Source organism: Lagopus muta, chromosome 5, assembly GCF_023343835.1.
Source record: "Lagopus muta isolate bLagMut1 chromosome 5, bLagMut1 primary, whole genome shotgun sequence".
Taxonomy (NCBI): Eukaryota; Metazoa; Chordata; class Aves; order Galliformes; family Phasianidae; genus Lagopus; species Lagopus muta.
The window spans coordinates 4,265,791-4,284,272 of record NC_064437.1 but is presented as its reverse complement, the minus strand read 5'-3'; the positions used below and the strand labels follow the sequence as shown (position 1 = coordinate 4,284,272).

Genomic DNA, 18,482 nt, shown 5'->3' with positions numbered 1-18,482 from the left:
TCAGGAAAACTCCAGCTGGGATCACCCAAAGATTTTTGCTCAATCTTGTATTGCGGCATCTGGGTGCCCACTAACAAAAGAATCTAACCAGACTGTTGCATAAATGTGAATTTTCTTGCCCTGAATCCACTGTTTCACTTCACATGATTCGCTGAACAATTCCATTGGAGCCTGTAAATAACTACCCACCATTATTACCCTAATAATTCTCCCAAGATTAAAAATGTGTTTATTTTGACTCGGAGATTATAAAACCACAGGAATAAAGCAAGTGTAGGCTGCCAGCGCTTTATTTAATTTCTTGTTCTTTTGCTGAAGTTCTGAGAATAACTTCTGTTTCCTGCTGAAGAAGGAAACAGTATTTTCCTTGACTTATGTATATACGACGTTCCTGCTTGTGAATTTTGCCAATGCTGGAAATAGGCAGGAACCTTCCCAGAGTCTGAAGCCCGTTTATAACATTCTGGCCCACACCAGCACTTTGGGTTGGCTTGGAGGGCTGGGGCTTCCCCCTAGAGGTTAAGCATCTGCTGAGTCCTTATGGGCACACAGAGCCAGAGCAGACCAAGGGGAGGTGCCACAGGAACCTCCCTCCTGACCAGTGTGCTCTGACTTCATTTAGACCTCATTTGGTTCTTCCACATTCTTTTTTTTTTTGTCTTTGCTGTAAGTTATTTGGCCATAACATATAATCAAGACTTCCCTTACCAAGAGGAGCTGCAGCAAGAACAGAGGGAGTAAAATATAGGCTAGCCGTGTAATGGGAGCGTGTGAATGTGGGATGGGAAATGCAAACAGGAGGACGGGAGGGCAGAGCTGCAGTATAAAAGCAGCACTGACATCAGGAGTTATTTCTCTGGCATGTATATAATCATATGGTAATATCCAGTTGGGAGAACGTGGTAGAGTGTTTTAAACAAAGGAGACGGCCGATGCCTGGAGCTCCTCTGCACATTTATTACATCAACATAATGATATAGAATAATAGAAGAGAGGCAGAGGCTGGCATTGTGAGTGAGCAAGAGTGGCTGCTACCGTATATAGCACTGCTGGGAACATGCCTGGCTGGGGCCTGACGTGGAGGCTGAGCTTTGAGAATGGTGAATTAGTGGGAGTTCGGGAAAACCCTCCTGAAAGCTGATGTTGGAACACTTTGTTGTGGGGTGAGCATCTCAGTAGCTTCATTCATTGAGTGCCCCAAGAATGAGGGAGTGAGGTGGCTTCATCACTAGCAGCTGGGCTCATAGCAGGGAAGGGGTCACTGGTGGCAAATCTCTTTGCCGAGACAGCGGAAGCATTGCTATGGCTGGAAGCTGGGCCCAGATAAGATCAGGCTGAATGGGAGATGGAAACATTAAACCTGGTCTATTTGTGACTCTTAATGGGTGACTGCAGCTCTTGCTGGGGAGGTGAGCGCTTCTTGGGGCCATCAGGTCAGGGCTTTTTCTCAAAGTCATACTCTAATGCAATCAGGGAATTACAGGCTTGATGCAGAGATTATAAAATTTAATTATCTAGCTTCTGTTATGCAAGAGGCCAGGAAAGATAACATTCCTGCCCTGCCTTTAATCAATGATGTTCATGTTTGCAAAGCACTGAGTGGTATGGGGCTCTCTCAGTTCCAGGGTCCTGCTGCCAGAAGGTACTTCTGTACCTATGGGTACCTATGGGGAAGTGCAGCATCTGCCATTGTCTTTGCAAAAAACAGGACTGAAACTTGATGTTCATTTCTAAAAATGATGTTCCTTTCAAGTGAACTCCAAATCTAGAAACCTTAAACCCCCTGGCAGCCATCGGCCCCTGCCTTTGCCATAAAGACAGTGGTTTTCCTGTAGCTTGACTCTTTCATATGGTGGTTTTCTGCATTGCTGTCTCCATAAATGAATCTTTGCACCTGAGGAGAACATCTCTCTGCTGCCCTGCCAAGGCTGTTTTTCCTCTCACTGTACTCCAAGCTGTCTTGTAGTTATTTTTGTATTTTTCAACTTTCTTTTTCCTTTTCTTTATATTACTGCTGAAATGGTGGCAATTCCCTGTAACAATATAATCTTGTGCAACTTATCATGATAAATCTATTCCACAAGCATAATGGAGTCCCTAATTACTAGGAAAAAAAAAACTTCTATAGGCAAGAAAATTCAGTGCAAGGCATACAGAACTTATGCATCACTGCAGCTGAAGAACTGACAGGGAAAAGCTCTCCTGCTGCTGATAATCCACTACAATGCATCGCTGCTGTGGTCTACTCATAACCCTTGCAATGAGATTTTAATTCCTGAAGTCTTGAACAAACAACAGAGCTGCAGAGAGGGAGACCCCGATGTGGGGAAGAGAAGCAGTGACCTTTGCAATTGAACTCACAGGGAAACAATACACCCTAGCCCAGTCCTGATTTTTTTTCTTGAAACAAAGTTGGCCACCAGCTCAGGGAGACGGTGGAGTCACTGTCCCTGCAGGTGCTCCAGAACCATGGGGATGTGGCTCTGAGGGACGTGGTCAGTGATCATGGACGTGTGGTTTGGGTTTGGGCTTGGAGATCTCGGAGGTCTTTTCCTACCTTTATGATTCTACGATTCCAGGCATCCCCCACCCCCAAGAAGGTGACAGAAGTGGCTGAGGTGTTGAGCAGGTTGTATGACTGGGGTTGGCATTAATCATGCTCTGGGCCCGGTGTTCTGAGGAACTGTGCTGATTTCTATATAGGATCTTCTTTGTACAGCTCAGAACATCCAGAAGGAAAAACAATGAGGAATGTGGCCCATTTGTAGTATACAAGATGTGTAATTTATACAAGATGTGCAGTATAACATATAAGATTTGTATTATGCACTACGCATACAGCATTAAGGTGCCCGCTTTTTATTTTGAAGTTGATCATAGAATCAGAGAAAATCCTGAGTTGGAAGGGACCCATAATGACTAGTGAGTCCAATTCCTGTCTCCACACAGGACCACCCAAAACTGAAATCCTTTGGGCTTTGGCATTGTCTTGAGCTCCGACAGCTTGGGGCCATGCCCACTGCCCTAGGGAGCCGTTCCATGCCCACTGCCCTCTGGTTGCAGAGCCTCTTCCTTGCACACAGCATGACCCTTGGCTTCTCTCCGGGGGAACTGAGCACTATTGCCCCATGTGCCCCCTCCACACAAGACCCTTGGCATCTGCAGAAACACCCAACCGCTGCTCCTGGCCCTCATTGCTGGGCTCCTTGGGGTGAGGCTGTGAGTGCTGGGGAAGGACACATGTTTCCCATTACTGTATAGAGCTGTAGTGACAAGAGATCTGACAGAAGAGAGGGGCCGTAGGTGGGGGAAGGCTCTCCTGTTGCAGGGGCCTCATGATTAATAAAATAGTGGAGAAGGTGAGAGCTGCAAATGAACTCAGATTTGCAATGGGTCTCTTTAGCCCGAGCAAGCAAACAGAAAGAATTCATTTTACAAAGCAGACTGGCCAGGTTTGGGGATGTGCTGTCCAAATCCATGCTGTATCACTCGAAACCGCCGCAAGAAAAATACAGTACACCAACCCGCCCTCTGTTTCTATAAATCACTTCATTTCACCAAAGTCACTCCCAGCACCGCTCTCACGAGCTGCTGTCCCACTCCTCACCCCGCTTGGAAGCACTCCCTGGTTTCCAGGATTGTGTTACAATCCCATTTGTTTTTCCCTATAAACCCAGCTCATGACGTGGCTCTTCCCATCCCTGCTGTTACAATGCAGTATGCAATTTTGCGTTTGCTTATGACACACCATGATCCAAGCAGTATAAATATCATGGCTGATCTGGTGTTAATCATCTCGGTCCTGTCGATGGGAGGGCTATTGGAAATGCACGATAGCTCTGCAGGTTATTCATAGCATCAGCTCACTAATTTTTACTGGAATGCATTCACATCTGAATGACATGTTTATTGGAACTTCTTTTGCAGTCAAAGAGAGTTATTGTGGGCATGGGCTAAATGCATTCAGCCATTATATTCTGCAAGCCACAGCTAAATGCCAGATTAGGGTTGAGCTGGGTTGGAACAGCCCATCTATAAAGTCTCCTTCAAGTGTCACCAAAACAGACTTGCTAAAGAGTCTACAGGCTACTGGCTGTATATTAGCCCCATACATTAGCTCTTAGCCTAATAATAAAATAATAATAATTGTCAGAGCTACAAATGTTGCAGCCAGGCAGGGAGTGCTTGGAAAATGCAGCTCTTGAAGAGAATAGGTCATCGGCCAAGAGAAATAAATTTCCTTCAGCTCCCAGCACGCCAGCTGTGCCTGAATCAGCTGTGATGTGCGATGTGCGCAGACGGGTTTATCTGCCTGGAAGTGGAAGGAAGGTTTTCTTGAATGCAGCCAGCCACAGTGCCCTCAGCCCCTCTGCTCCCCAAGGAAATCTGTCTCCAATTCCATGTCTTGCCTCCATATCCGATCCTAAAGCCCTGTGGTTGCTTTGCATGACTGTGATAAAATCGTAGACCCATCATAGCATGGTTGGGTTGGAAGGGACCTCAAAGGCCATCCAGTATTGACTCCCTGCCATGGGCTGATTGTTCCCCACCAGAGCAGGCTGCCCAGGGCCTCATCCAACTTGGTCTTGGGCACCTCCAGGGATGAGGCATCCACTGCTTCTTTGGGCATCCCGTTCCCTCCATAGTGAACTGGTATTCTGATGGGTTCCATTAGAAAAAAAAAAAAAGAAAAAGACTCCTGACAATTTCCCACTGGCATGTTTTTATTGGGAACTTTCGTACCTCTGCATCACAGTTTAATTTCTCTTTTCATCCTTGGGAGTCTTGGGCAGCAAAGAACAGCACGTGGTTCTCCTTCCTCTCCTCAACAACAGAATTGAATGAATAGAGGCCAGCCCAAAAAAATTGTCGAGTGCCCTTATTTGCAAACTACTCACTTTTCAGTCTATATGTATAGTTAGTGGGTAAGTCAGGACAATAAGAGCAACAAAAGCTTTCATGGAGTTGATTCAGAAAGTATTAAATTAAAATGCAGACTTGAAAAGTTACGAGAAATAACTTCATTCCAGCTTTGAGATCTCAACTCCTTTCTGACACCAAATAGTGAATCAAAAAACTGGAATAACTCTTGCTGGGTTATTTTTGCAGACACTCTGCACAACTACAGGCAGGAGCCCAGAGCATTGCAAAATGCAAAGCACAAAGGACTTTATGCATTGTAAACCACTCCAGATTAAGTATTAGTAGAACTAATTTTTCTTATTGTTGTTTTTTGTATTCAAGAAGACAATATTTCTTAATTAAAAAAAAAAAAAACATGCTATTTTTTCCCACAGCTAAATTTTGGAATGAAACTGGAGTCTGATTAGAAGTGATGTGAAAAGAAAATTGGGTAATGCAGCATTAATGCCTTTCTTCAGAGGACACAGTGGAGGATGGTTTTGCAAGCTTGCCTTTTTTGTGTTCCCTCTCTTTCCTTTGCAGCCCTCGTGTTAGAGGGAACAACAGAAAGGGGCCACTCAAGGCTTAAATATAGGCAGATGGAAATTTCCCATGTGAGGACAGGCAGAAAAATTTGCTGAGACATCAAAATGTAGCCCTGCTTGCCTGGAAGTGGATGTGAGCAACAGCACCTTCCAAAGCTAGTAGATAGGAAGAGAGCTCATTTCTTGCCCCACAGCTGTTCACAGTCCAGATGAGAGGGGTTATGAGCAACTGAAATACTCTTTGGAGAAATGGTTAAAACAGGAGTATGATGGTGAGGGAGGTGGCAACTGCTCTGTGTTCTGTTTGGATGAACAGAACGCAGCCTTTCAGAGTCTATGGGGGGAGGCTATAAGAAAGAAGAGGACAGACTCTTTCAGAAGATTTGTTGTGACAGGACGAAGGGAAGTGGTTTCAAACTGGAAGAGGGGAGATTCAGATTGGATATAAAGAAGTTTTAAAGAAGGGGAGTGAGGCACTGGCACAGGATGGCCATAGAGGTGGTGGTGCCCCGTCCCTGCAGACACCGACCATCAGGCTGAATGGGGCTCTGAACACTGAGGGTGTCCCTGTTCATTGCAGGGAGTGGGACCAGATGGCCTTTAAGGGTCCCTTCCAACTCTAACAATTTTATGACTCCATACAAAAACAAAGATCAAAGCAAAAGTTTGCAACCAAAACTTCCCAACCATCTCCTCGCCATCAGGTTTTGGCCAATCACCCATGGTCCCTAACTATAGACCTTCCAATAGGGACCACAGGGCTTCTGGTTCCCACCATCCCCTCCCCTGATGCCAACTCTGTGACAAGCAAGGTGTTTACCTCCCCTTCACCTCATTTTCTCTGCTGGTAATGATGGGCAGTGATGATTGCAGCCTGCTTTGATGAAGCATCCTGTGATCTGCAAACGAAAAACGCGGGGTAAATGCAAGAAGCGTAATTATTATTATCACTAAAGAAGCTGCCTGGTGACCTCGCCACTGGGGTATAGATTCATGATTGGTTAAGATCGAAAGGGCGATGAGTCAATGTGTTTAAACATGCCGTCACATTCTCTATACACCCAACTGGGCCTTGGTGTCTTGGTGAACTGTAAATATTGCAAGCTTGGTTAACCTGTGTTTTGGAACACTGCAATTACCTTTGCCTTTGATAATCTTCTGAGCCCTACCAGTCAGTGCTGGGGTTTGGAAATTCGCAGTCGATACTCTGCCATACAAGCCAGGTTAGTTTTCAGCCCATGTTTTGCTACAACAAATTATGTGCAGACCTCAGGAATGAGAACCCAATACTGCTTGACATTTACAGTGAGTATTTAATTTCAGAAAGAGCCTTTGTGTAGAGCAGAGTAACACAGCAATGAAAAGCCCCTTCCAGCCTGAAAAGCAGCTGCTATTTAGTGTATTATAATCATTTTATGCTGCCCCCTAAAACAGAGGGTGAGGATTTGAGTGCTGCATCCTGTTAAAATTACAGAATTCTCGATAGGCTGAAAGCTGTTTTCCAAACGGGAGTTTAGCTGTAATTATGGGTCAGACAACTTCTCTTAAGCAAAAAGCCCCCTGATTTAACGACGTGACACAACATCACTGCAGGGCCTTTGTTTTTCAGCCTCTTTTCCTACCTCTCATTTATTAAATTAATCTGGGCAGAAGGAGGAAACAACACAACCATGGGAAGGCTGTAAATCTGCCTGCTTTTGAGCATAACTCCAGCCCTGCATAGAGAGAGGTTGGGAAGCCACTTCCTCCATCGACAGGTTATTCCATAATTATCCTCCACCTTCCCCTGCAGCCTGGGGCAGGGATGCTCAGCATGGGGGACACAGCACCCAGCCCTTGTGCAACACAGCTCTGCTATCAGTGTCCTCGGCGTCTTCCCACAGCCGAGACAAGAGCTCCGTGGTTATTTGGAGCTGTCTGTAATTTGTGGGGTCCTCCCATCATTTTATTTGCTCTTAAATATAGGACTGGGAACTCCTGTGTGGAGTCGTCCTCGTAGTTCTTGGTGTTTCCTGTGTACTGAGCGTGCTGTGTGCTGGCAAAATACCCTTGTTTACTGCTCTCAAAGGCTTTGGCATGTCATACATCAGGCCTGGCTTCCTCCCCAGCCCCTTGTAATCATGATTACCTGAATAGGCAGTATGAAAGGCTTTCAGCAGTCCTCCCAAGAAAATCTCTAGGATGTCCCATTCAGCGTCTTTTGTAGAAACGATGGTCAGTAAACCTCTTGGGAATATCGGGATCATCTGTCATTAGCTTCCAGCTCATCCCCCTGTAGCCAAACTGGCTCCTGGCTGGTTTCCTCCTTGGATATTTAAAGACTGTTGCAGTATTTATCTCTTTCCTTCGCTATTTGTGTGCTAGATCCTCAGGCTCACAGTTCATCGCTATTTCCATCACTTTTCCCCTGTTTCAGGAAGAGGCAGTGCTTTCTCTGGAGGTTATGGGTGGAGGGGGAGAGCCATGGACAGACTGAGAGCAGGGCTGGGATGGTTGCAGCCTGTGAGCTGTTCCCATGGGCTTTTCATAGAGTCATATAATCACAGAATCATTGAGTCATAGAATGGCTTGGGTTGGAAGGGGCCTCAAATCTCATCCAATTCAGACCCCTGCCATGGGCTGGTTGCCTGCCACCAGATCAGACTGCCCGGGGCCCCATCCAACCTGGCTTTGAACACCTTCAGGGAAAGGGCACTCATGTCTTCTACGGGCAGTATGTTCCAGTGCAACCCATGCAGCAGCCATTTCACATCACAGACTCTGGGATGGGAACCCTTGGGAGAGCTGAGCTTAGGCTGCTTTCACCTCTTAAGGCCACAGGCAGTTCTGGACCTGTGAGCTGCAAGGAGACAAACCCGATGATTTCTGCACTAAGCCACATAGTCTCGTCAAACAGCTCCTTAATGTGAACCATGTGGCTGTTGAGCCCCAGCCGTCAGTTCTCACTTCAGCTTAGCCCGTGTTTGTTCTAATGTTGAGCACTGTCAGGCGACAGAAGTTTTGGGCTAAGGAAAGCAGTATTCCTGGAAATCCTGCTGCCATAAGAATGTCTCCAGGACACTCACCTAAAGGGTTTTTAGACCCCTCCTGTTAAAACCTGCACCTCCCCGTGTTGCTCTAGGGAAAGAAAATGGCTCATTACAGAACGTATCCCTTTCCCTACAGGGTTAGGCACAGGGATGGCCGCATCATTTCTAGCATCTGCTGAGAACTGGGGAGAAATTTGCCCAGGGGAAGGAGAGAGGCATGCTCTGCTGCTGAGCCCGACAGCTGCCAGGAGCACTTCATTCTCCTGAGCTCCAGGCAGCAGCTCCTAGGTTAAGGAGTACACATGCTTTGCATGGCCATCCCTTCATCAACAAAATGGAGCTCATCCTGCTGCTCCCTCTACCCAAGAGCAAGCCTTGCTGCTTTGTTCAGATAAAAATAATGAATCCTTTTTTTTTTTTTTGCTATTTGTCTTAGGTACTAAAGAAAACACAAAAACACTCCTTAAACATATAGAGATTATTAGCCAGTGTATGGACATGATCCACCCAAAGGGTCTCTCCTTGCCCATTCTGCAAGCCTTGCAGAACTGTGTGCAGGGACAAGCAGATCCAAGTCCATGACGTCTTTCCCCCTTCTTTAGCACTTCTGCTAAAATAGCTGCTCATAAAGATAACAAAGCTGGGAGAAAACATCTTGAGGCAAACTGGAAGCTCATTACAGGCCCTGTGCTAGAAATGGTTGTCTCACATTTCCAATAAAGCACAACAGGTATTTGGGCAGGTTGGCTCCAAGCAGCCCATCCCCACCAAACCCTCTGGCTGATTGCAGAGGTGTCAGCCCATCGATGGCTGCACCGCTATGTGCTAATATCTTCTCCTGGACAGCCCTGTTTCAGTAGCTTAAGCACTAATCTACATTGTTTGTATTTGTATGGAGACCTGCTCTGCAAGAAAGCTGCTTTCCATGCTCTTTCCTGAACAGTTAATCCACCTGCTAGTTTCTTGCCTGGCCCACTTCTGCGGGGAGCTGCTCTCTTTGCAGGATAAGACATGCATGGCTTAATGCTTCCAGTGAGAGTGCCTGCCTTATTCAAATCTTAAACATACAATTGCCTTCCTGTTGTCAGTGCCAGCTCAGACAAGGAGGAGGCACACAGTCATTTGAATGTTTTGTCCTTCTTAAACAAGGCTGAAAGTGTAACCCTCCACCCAGCATCCCTCGCCTTGCCCCGCTGGCCTGTTTAGCACACAGTGGGTGGAAAGAGTTATGCAGCCCTTTGTTCAGCTCACGTTCGTTGGTGTCTGTGCAGATACCCATTATCAGCCTCGTGTGCTGCTCTTTGCTTTCAGCAAGGTCACATCTGCATAAGTCAGCTGCATTGAGAGAACGTGGTGTAGAGGTGACTTCTGCTTCCTGTGTGGCTCCTTTGGATTTGGATTTCCTTTGGAAATGATTATCGGTGTTTCTGCCATGTGAGTTTTAAGGTGCATGTTGGCCCATGACAAAACCATCTTTCCAAGACACCCTAACAAAACAGTTTCACGTCGCATTGAGGAACCATCTCCAAACCTCTGCAAGTCTTTCACCACACGTATCTTAGCTCGTGGTGGCACAGTTCACACACCGAACAGCATCACATCTGGCTTATGCTGAATATAAAGTGAGTAAGAAGTGACTTAGTGACTCCATGCTTAAAAGTGCCATCAACTCACCTACACTGCTTAAAGAAATGCATCTTACACTTTGTCATGGAAGTCATGGAAACTCAGAATCATTAAGGTTGGAGAAGCCCGCTCAGATTCCCAAATCCAAACCCAACCCACCCCACCATGTCCACTGACCATGTTCACGAGTGCCACATCCCCATGGTTCTGGGACACCTCCAGGGACGGTGACTCCACCACCTGTCTGGGCAGCTGTGCTAATGCATTACCACTCGTTTGGAGAAGAAATTTTTCTTAATATCCAACCTGAACCTCCCCTAGGGCAATATAACCTTACATCTAATCTTATATGGCTAATACTCATCTTGAAAAGAGACCTCTTCTGCAGCTATGCTCAGCCCCATGAGAGATGGCTACCCTTCCTTCAGAGGGCAAGCAGATCAGCCCTCTGACAGAAGAAGGCATGAGCAGGGTGAATACTATCAAGATGTGATTCTCCCAGGGCCTCCAAGGGGTCAGGACCTGATAAGGGATCTCTCCTCTTTGAGAGCATCAGATTAAATCTGACCTACAGGCAGAAGGTGTTCCTATCTAATTGCTTCTTAAAAAAACAAGAATTGGTCCTCAGCTATTCATTTCCCCACCAATTTTGTGTTAATTTGCAGCCTTTCTGACATTTTTGGAAAAGCCTGAGCAAAAACTGAACAAGCTTTGGACTTAGAAAGCATTATTTATGAGCAAATCCCACGAAAAGCAAACTGGGGGAAAAGCTGTGATTTAGCGAGAATAAGCTTTTTTGATAAAGAAAAACAATAAGAGACAAGAGAATACTGTCAGTTAATAATGAAAAATAAGGGAATTAGCAACACATTTGTAACAGTGAGGCCAAGGAGCCAGTGAGACAACTGGTCAAGGGATGTATAAATCCTACACAATTTGACACCTTTGCATCAAGTCTGAATGTCTTCCTAAAGGCCGTACAGTACCTTAGCCAAGGGTTGTAAGGCCAAGCACCACAGATGTGGGATAGAACATCAATGTCCCACTGGCCTGAGCATTGATTGAGTGGTGTACCATTGATGCTGACAATCTCAGGAGCCAGTGAGCTGGATGTGCCATGGAAGTGCCATGCCCAATTAGCCCAGGCTTGACTCTGCATCCATTCAAAGGACCCCTGGCTGGCTCTGCTGAAAGGATCTGCCTCTCTTCAATTAAGCAGTGTTTTTCCAGCTGCTATTGTCTCATCTTTTACGAGGAAAACTTTCATAGACTTTTTCTAGCTCATATGATTTTCCCATGGCAAGAACTACTTTGAAAAGAAAAAATATCAAAGCAATGCCCATTTTTTTTGTTTTAAGGAAAAGCTTCAATAGGTTATTTTCCCCCTAAGCCTTGGTAGCCATTCTTGCTTTAATTTGAGCAAGGCTTATAGCAGTCAAAGTTATACTTGTGTTTACTTGACTTGAGGTAGACAGGACTAATCCTGCTTAAAACTGAACTAAGAATATCTACACAGTTTAATGAAATGGATTAAAGTTTACCTCATATTAAACATTAATAATCTGTCTTGTTCAGACAAGCCCTGGGAGGCTGGAGCAACATAATTCATTTGCCTTCATTGAAATTTCCTTGAAAAGAAGCAAATTAGGCACTTGTGTAGCGGGCAGGGCCCTTTGATATAATGGTGTGCTCACAAGAGATCTGGCTCCCTTCCTCTGTCGGATGAAAAGAGTTTCTTTTCTTAGATTTTATTTTATTTCTGAGTGCCTTATTAAAACAGCACAGCTCTTCCTGTTCCATTTGTGAGGTTTCTTTAGGGAACAGCTCAGCCTAGCACGAATTAAATGCTCCTTCAATTAATTTATATCTCTGAATGGCCTCAGCTGGCACGCGCTCATGCCACACACCTGGAGATGGAGATGTCAGAGTTTGGGTGGAAAGCCAAGATGGTCACACTGGTTCCTGCACAAAGCAATGGCTTTGTAAGGGAAGTCACATTGTTTCAAGGTATACTGTGGCTTTAATTGCTTTAAAGAGCAGGCTGAATTCCTACCGGTTGTTCCATCCATCTGTGTGTGTGTATGTGCATTTAGAGGCATGGTTAGTGGGCATGGTGGTGATGGGTTGATGTTCAGACTGAGTGTTGTTAGAGGTCTTTTCCAACCTTAATGATTTCTTTATATATTGGCGTTTTCGTGCTTCTCCTCAAATTTCTGCTGACACTTGGGAACACCAAAAGGTGTTTTTCTTCCACAACTACCCATTGTTCTGCTAGTTATGAACCCTCAGCATACAACGAGATCAAACCCTGCAGAATTCATGCCTTTGCTACCACCTGGCAGCCTCCCACTTCACGTGCACCAAAACAGCGCCGAGAGTCACCAAAACATCAACACGAGATTGTTCTATTCTGGGGAAAGCACAAAAATGAAAGGTTCAGTACGTCCCCACCACTATATATTAAAAGCAGTGCTGCCTTTGAGCTACTGCTGCGGTTGCAGTCGGCGGCTCTTGAGCAGGGCAGGAACCGGCAGAACGGGACTTTCGAAGGAACCCAAAGGACTCCGGGAGATTTTCCTCCTGACTTCGCTCCCTTCTAGCTACAGATAGGACTGGGCAGGTCTCTGTCACAACCAGTCTGATCAGTGCTACCCAAACACAGCATAGGTGTAGTCTGTGCCCCGAGGAAATCAGAACTTCAGACAAGCTCATGCAGGCACTCCCACGCCAGCTGGTGCCAGTGGGGGTGGTGTGAAGGTGATAGTTGAAAGTCATTGGGTTTTGTGGTTGGTTTGTGTGTGTGTGTGTGTGTTTTCTTTTCCCTCGCTGAATCAACAGGGAGTTGTTTTCAACCTTCTGTTTCCTTCAGTGAAGGTGGAAGCTTGTCTTCAGGCTTGGTGAGAAGAAAGGTTGGGCATAGGGCTGTGCCAGGAGCATCACCTGGCAGCCTGGGAATGAGCACATGGAGGCTTGGAGGAGCCAAGCAGCAGCTTGGGTCCATGAGAAGGTGCCCAGATCCATGAGGAGGTGATCAGATCCATGTGGAGGTGTCCAGGTCCATGAGAAGGCGCCCAGCTCCTGTTTACAGGAGTGGTTCACTTCATGCATGAAACTTGATCTAGGCTCTAGAGGTGAGTCTGAACCCCAGTGAGGCTGCAGGAGCTCAGTCCTGCTTGTCTTCCAGCTACAAACAGCTGGATGAAGCCTTCAGACACCCAGACCAAGGCAGGCTTGGAGCAGAGGCTGCAGGTCTCTGCTTGCAGCATGGATCTAGTCCCTCCCCCTCCTTATTGAAAAGCCTCCTAACCGAAAATCATGGAGCAGAAGTTCAACAGCTTCAACAGCTGCAGGCTGCCAAACATTCTTGCTGAGTGAGGCTGTTTGGGCACACCGAAAGATGGCTGAACCTGGGGCTTGCGTAAACCTTTCTTACCTGGAACAAAAGATCTGCTTCCATGGCAGTCAGGTGCACGCATGAATGGGGTGAAAACACGCTCAACCGGTCCCTGTGCAAAAAAAGACAGGTTTGACTGGAAGGGCTGCTTGTGCAGTAAGGGCCTGCCAGCATCAAAGGCAGATGTGCTGGGTGCTGCACAGCACGATTTGTATCTGCCGGAGCAGAGCCCAGTTTTACAGCACTGAAGGCCACAACTGGCAGCCAGCCTCAGGCTCCAGCAACGCACCTGGTTTGCATAAACGCGTCTGAGTCCATCCATCCATCCAACTCCCTAGGAGAGCTGCAGCACCAAAACCCCAGTGCTGCCTGTGCCAGCCAGCTGCAGCCCTGTGGCTGCTCACTGCCCGTGTTAAGGATCTAACCCTGCAAGGTGCATGCACGGATGCTCAGGGCTCGCCTGAAGAAGTGGTTGCTTTCAGATCCTAATGCTGATATGATTTGGTTTTGTTTTCCATTTCACCCATTTCTCTTTCACTTCCTTCCTGCCCTGCAGGAAGCGATGGCAATAAATATGTCCCATCACCTGCTCCTCCTGATCAGAGGTGGCAGCTCCTGGAGCCACAGGACAAACCCTGAACAGTCCATGGAGAGGAAAGAGCTGAGGTGGATGGGACATGGGGGAAACAACGGGTAAACCCCCAGCATCTGATCACCTCCCACGCTGCTCCTCCTGTCCCCCATCCACCTATACACACATTTTCATGCACCCATCACCACCGAAGCTCCTATTTTACACGTAGGACAGGTGGAGATTTACTGACTTTTTCCACATGCAATAAAATAGTACTACTAATTACGATAATAACAGCAAGTGCTAGCTGCGCTCTGCCTGCTTAATTTCCACCTGCTGTTTATTTTCAGTTTGATGTGGTATTTGCTTCCTGTCATGCATTCTTGCAAATCATTTCAGCGCCGCCTTATCTTGCCTATGTGGTTCACCCAAGGAGTGGCCGAAACGTGGCTCTGACCAAGGGTGACACCAAGAAGGAGTTCCTGTTCTTCTATCTCCTGTAGGAGGGGAAAAAATTGAAATTTCTCTTTTCCCCTTCCACCTACATCTTTGCAACCCATCAAGCTGCAAGGATTTTCATCCAGCTGCAAAGCATCTGTTCTTCATGGAGAGGTGTTGGCACAGCTGTAAGCCCTACAAGGATCAGGTTAAGGGGCTTTGGGCTTTTTGTTCTTAGATAGTATTTCTTTAAAGCTTGGAATATTGGTAAAGAGTAAGAAATGCAATCAATAAAAAGAGATGCGCTCAAAGCCTCAGCATCACCACAAGCAGCTCAGTGCAAACCAAGGACTGCATCCATCGCATCCTTCCCCTATCAGGAGCTGGTGGGTCCTTCTCACATCCATTTACAGTGGCATTGGGTCCCTTGCATTTAACTGCCCCCGTGTACAAAGTCCCAAAGGGTGACCCCCATTTCCCCAGCAGATCCCCGAGGGGCTCAAACCCAAAAGCAGGAAGCAAGGCACACTGAGCTATTTTAGTTGTGTTATGAGCTTTTATTTAAAAAGCACATTTATACAGCAATAATTTCGCAGATACAAACTTTCATTTTGTATTCTACAAAAGTCTTTGAATATTCTTCTCTTTACAAAATGGAACATTACAAAAATACAGACAATTTAATATGATTTTTTTTTTTTATACAAATGTCTCTAATTGTAGTTATTTTCATTAAAATATTACTACCACAGAACTACAATATTTTAGTCGACTATAAAAAAAATTAATTCAATGCTTCTTTAAGCAGCAAAATGTAAATAACACAGGTCAGGACACAGTTTATAGTCATAGTGGATATATCTAAAATTGTTTCAGAAATAATATTTTACATAGTTAATTTTTAAGGTTTTATACATTATTTATATAATATTTATATATAAAAAAAATCATAGCTTGCTGTAGTTGAAATGATAGGACGGATTCTGTAAGAAGGATGTGCAAATGGCCATTCTGCATGCTTTGTGTGATCCCTTTGCAAATGCGCTCTGTGAAAGATCTGCAAGCCAAAAACTTGTGGTTTCTGGGCAAAAAAAAAATAATAATCCTACAAATCACACTGGGTAGAGGCACAGCTGGCTTCCCACTGGTGTCATCAAGCAGAGCACTAGGATGCCAATGGGAGAAATGGGGGAGGGGGGGATGTACAAACGGACTGGACACCCAGGCTGGGACGTGCCGCCCAGCAGCCCGTCCCAAAAGGGCAGAATTCAAGGTTCCCCAGGACTCAGCCCTGAGGTCGAAGTGCGAACAGGTCTCCAGCCAAGCCGCCGCTACCCAAACTGCGAGCGTGCAGAACGCCTGCTGCCATTCAGAGGGGGGAGGACCGGGAAGCAGAGGATGCTCTTTTCCATTTTAGGGCCATTTGCAGCTGCTGCGCACGCCCGGTCGGCTCAGGATGAAGCCTCGCCAGGAAGCGAGCGGGAAGGAAGAAATGTGGGTTTGTGATCCGAGGGTACATTTGTTCAGCCTCGCCGTTCATCTCAGGACTGCTTGTGAAAGGTGTGTGGTTTGAACAGAGACCCTCCGGAGATCCTCAGCTGGGCAAGCTCCTTCTATACTAAGTCACAGTATGGAAAAGAGGAGGCAGAAACAAACTAAGAAAAAAAATAGCAACTCTTACAAACCAATCCCAGATCTTGACTCAGTGCTGTTGCTCGTCTGTAGTGCTATATAATTTGTGAGTTGTTTTTTTTTTTCCTTGCCTGCATTAGAAATCTTCATCGTCAAAAATAATAATTAAAAAAAAAAAAAAAAAAACCAACAACCGAGATGGCCAGCTTTCCAAAATCCCTTAGTGTTCTTTACGCTATGAACAATTTGGCGTTCACTACAACATGAACACTCAAACCAATTGCACATCCAGAACTCCGGCACCTCTTTGCTTGCTCGGCTTTTTGCTGGGTGTTTGTTTCTCACTGTTGCTTTTAGTTGATCACCACCACTCCTTTCCTCCAAATGTCGCGAGTTGAAAAAGACCACAGAGTAAGACTTTACCGGTCGGGCAAGAAAGTCTCTCCCTACATTCTACTGTCTGATGAGATTTGAGAGCAGCAGGTAGTTGCTGTCAGCAGTCATTTTTGCAAAAAAATAAAAAATAAAATACAACACCAATCCGATTGCTCAAAGGCCTACACCATGTTGTGATGGTTATTGCGTTCGATGATGTCCACAGGTGAGAGGATCTCCTTCCGGATGGGGGGTGGAGGCAGGCAGGTCTTGGGCTTGGGCTTGAAGAGGTCAGAGACATAAAACACCTGTGGGAACAAGAGGGAGGGTAAGCTTAGCCCCACTGGGTGATGCTTCATTCAACAGAACACACAGTTATTTAGGTTCAAACACCTGCTGTGCAATTGAATTCCTACAGAGAGCCCCCGATCTCAAGTGCCTGCTACCACCTTTCCTTACAAGATGGAAAAAGGTTCAGACGGCAGAAAACAGCATAAAAACATGATGAACCATAGAATGGCTTGGGTTGGAAGGGAGCCCAACGATCATCAAGGTCCAACCCCCCCCTGCCACAGACGAGGCCACCGACCTCCAGAAATGGATGGTTCAAAATGGATGACGGATCCATTTCGTTTATCGCATCGGCGAGAGCGATACCCCAACCTCTGTGAACGGGGTGAAAAGCCAGGAAACAGATACACAGCTCACACTCACAAAAAAACAAAGGTCTCCAGCCAGCCTGACTCATGCTGCTGTTTTAGGGTTGGGATCAGTGTGAAACAGCACATTCAGGCAGACATCAGGTAGGCCTGAAAAGACTTCAAATCCAAGCCACACTAAAAGCTACATGCAACAAACCCATGGTGAGCAACGCTCTCCTCTTGTCCCTTTCCCCACCCCACAGGGAAGAGAGGAGGAGCCGTTCCCAACAACTATTTCCTAAATATCCCGTGATGTCAGCCTTCTCCCGGATGTGAAAAAGCCAGCACTTGGCAATTTTGGGAGGCAGCAACACAATAAGGAACAAAGTGCTGGGAGGAAACTTCCACATCCTCCTTTGGCAGCCGCTGCACAAAGCTTATCAGCACCGGCGCACCAGGGCACTTTCTCCCGTGCCAAACCCCAGCCCCACACCAGGAGGAAAAGGAGTCAGACAATGCAGATGCTCCAGAGGTGATGAAAGGCAATGAGGGCTTTTCTTTCTGTTAGCTGGTACCAAATCTCCAATCTTAGGTCATGCTTCTGCCAAATTTGCTGGCTTCATCCCTTGGGCATTGTCAAACACTGATAATTCAGGGCAAGGTGTGAGCAAGCAAAGCTGGGAAGAGCAACACATAGTTCTGGGAAGTCATAGGAATTAAAAGCATATTTGACTTTTCTCCCACAGGTCTCACATGCAATTTCTAAACAACAAGCCAAATTAGGGGAAAAAAAACCATGTTGCTCAAATGGATGATATCAGATTGATGCCTCTGAGTTGGTAATATGGGGAAGAAAGTAAGATGTTCCTCTGCCTCTCTGTGTTTTCTAGCTACCCACAATTCCAGTTGTCCTTGGAAACAACTTCTGCAAGTCTGTATCAGCACAGGCAGATAAGAAACTGAGCTGAATAGACACCGACTCTGCTATAAATGGCAATTCACTCCTACAGTCGTAACCGCGGGGTCAGGAAGCTCAACTGTTGTTGTTCAGCTTTTATTGCTTCATGGAAACACACGGAAGGAGCTGACAGGCAAAACAGCTCTTTTCTCAGGGACTTGTTGGTATCTGGCCATATAACAGAGCTGACAAAGTCACTTAGGGGGCATCCAAGTCGCAGTGTCTGCACCTCCAGCTCCATTGCAGAATCCAGCGGGACCTACAGCAGATCACAAGCCTGGATCTGGCCTCTTGCTGCAGCATCTCAGTGTAAAGGCATCTTGAATTGCTCTGGCAATGGTTATCTGCTCAGCTTTAATAAGCGTAAA

The 18,482-nt window shown here is 46.2% G+C and overlaps 1 protein-coding gene across 4 annotated transcripts in view; it reads right to left on the bottom strand.

The window, feature by feature from the left end:
• Window positions 1–18,482, bottom strand: part of PLPP3 (phospholipid phosphatase 3) — a 67,588-nt gene that overhangs the window by 9,715 nt on the left and 39,391 nt on the right. The window contains exons 6-8 of one of the 4 annotated variants that reach the window (XM_048944047.1): window positions 13,786–16,823; window positions 7,576–13,608; window positions 6,268–6,346 (exon numbers count right to left, since the gene is read on the bottom strand). In XM_048944047.1, the coding sequence (XP_048800004.1) occupies window positions 16,698–16,823 (126 nt within the window). In that variant the 3' untranslated portion in view covers window positions 6,268–6,346; window positions 7,576–13,608; window positions 13,786–16,697. Of the gene's footprint in view, window positions 1–6,267; window positions 6,347–7,575; window positions 16,824–18,482 lie in introns of all 4 variants that reach the window. The other 3 variants (XM_048944049.1, XM_048944045.1, XM_048944046.1) reach the window with 3 other exon arrangements.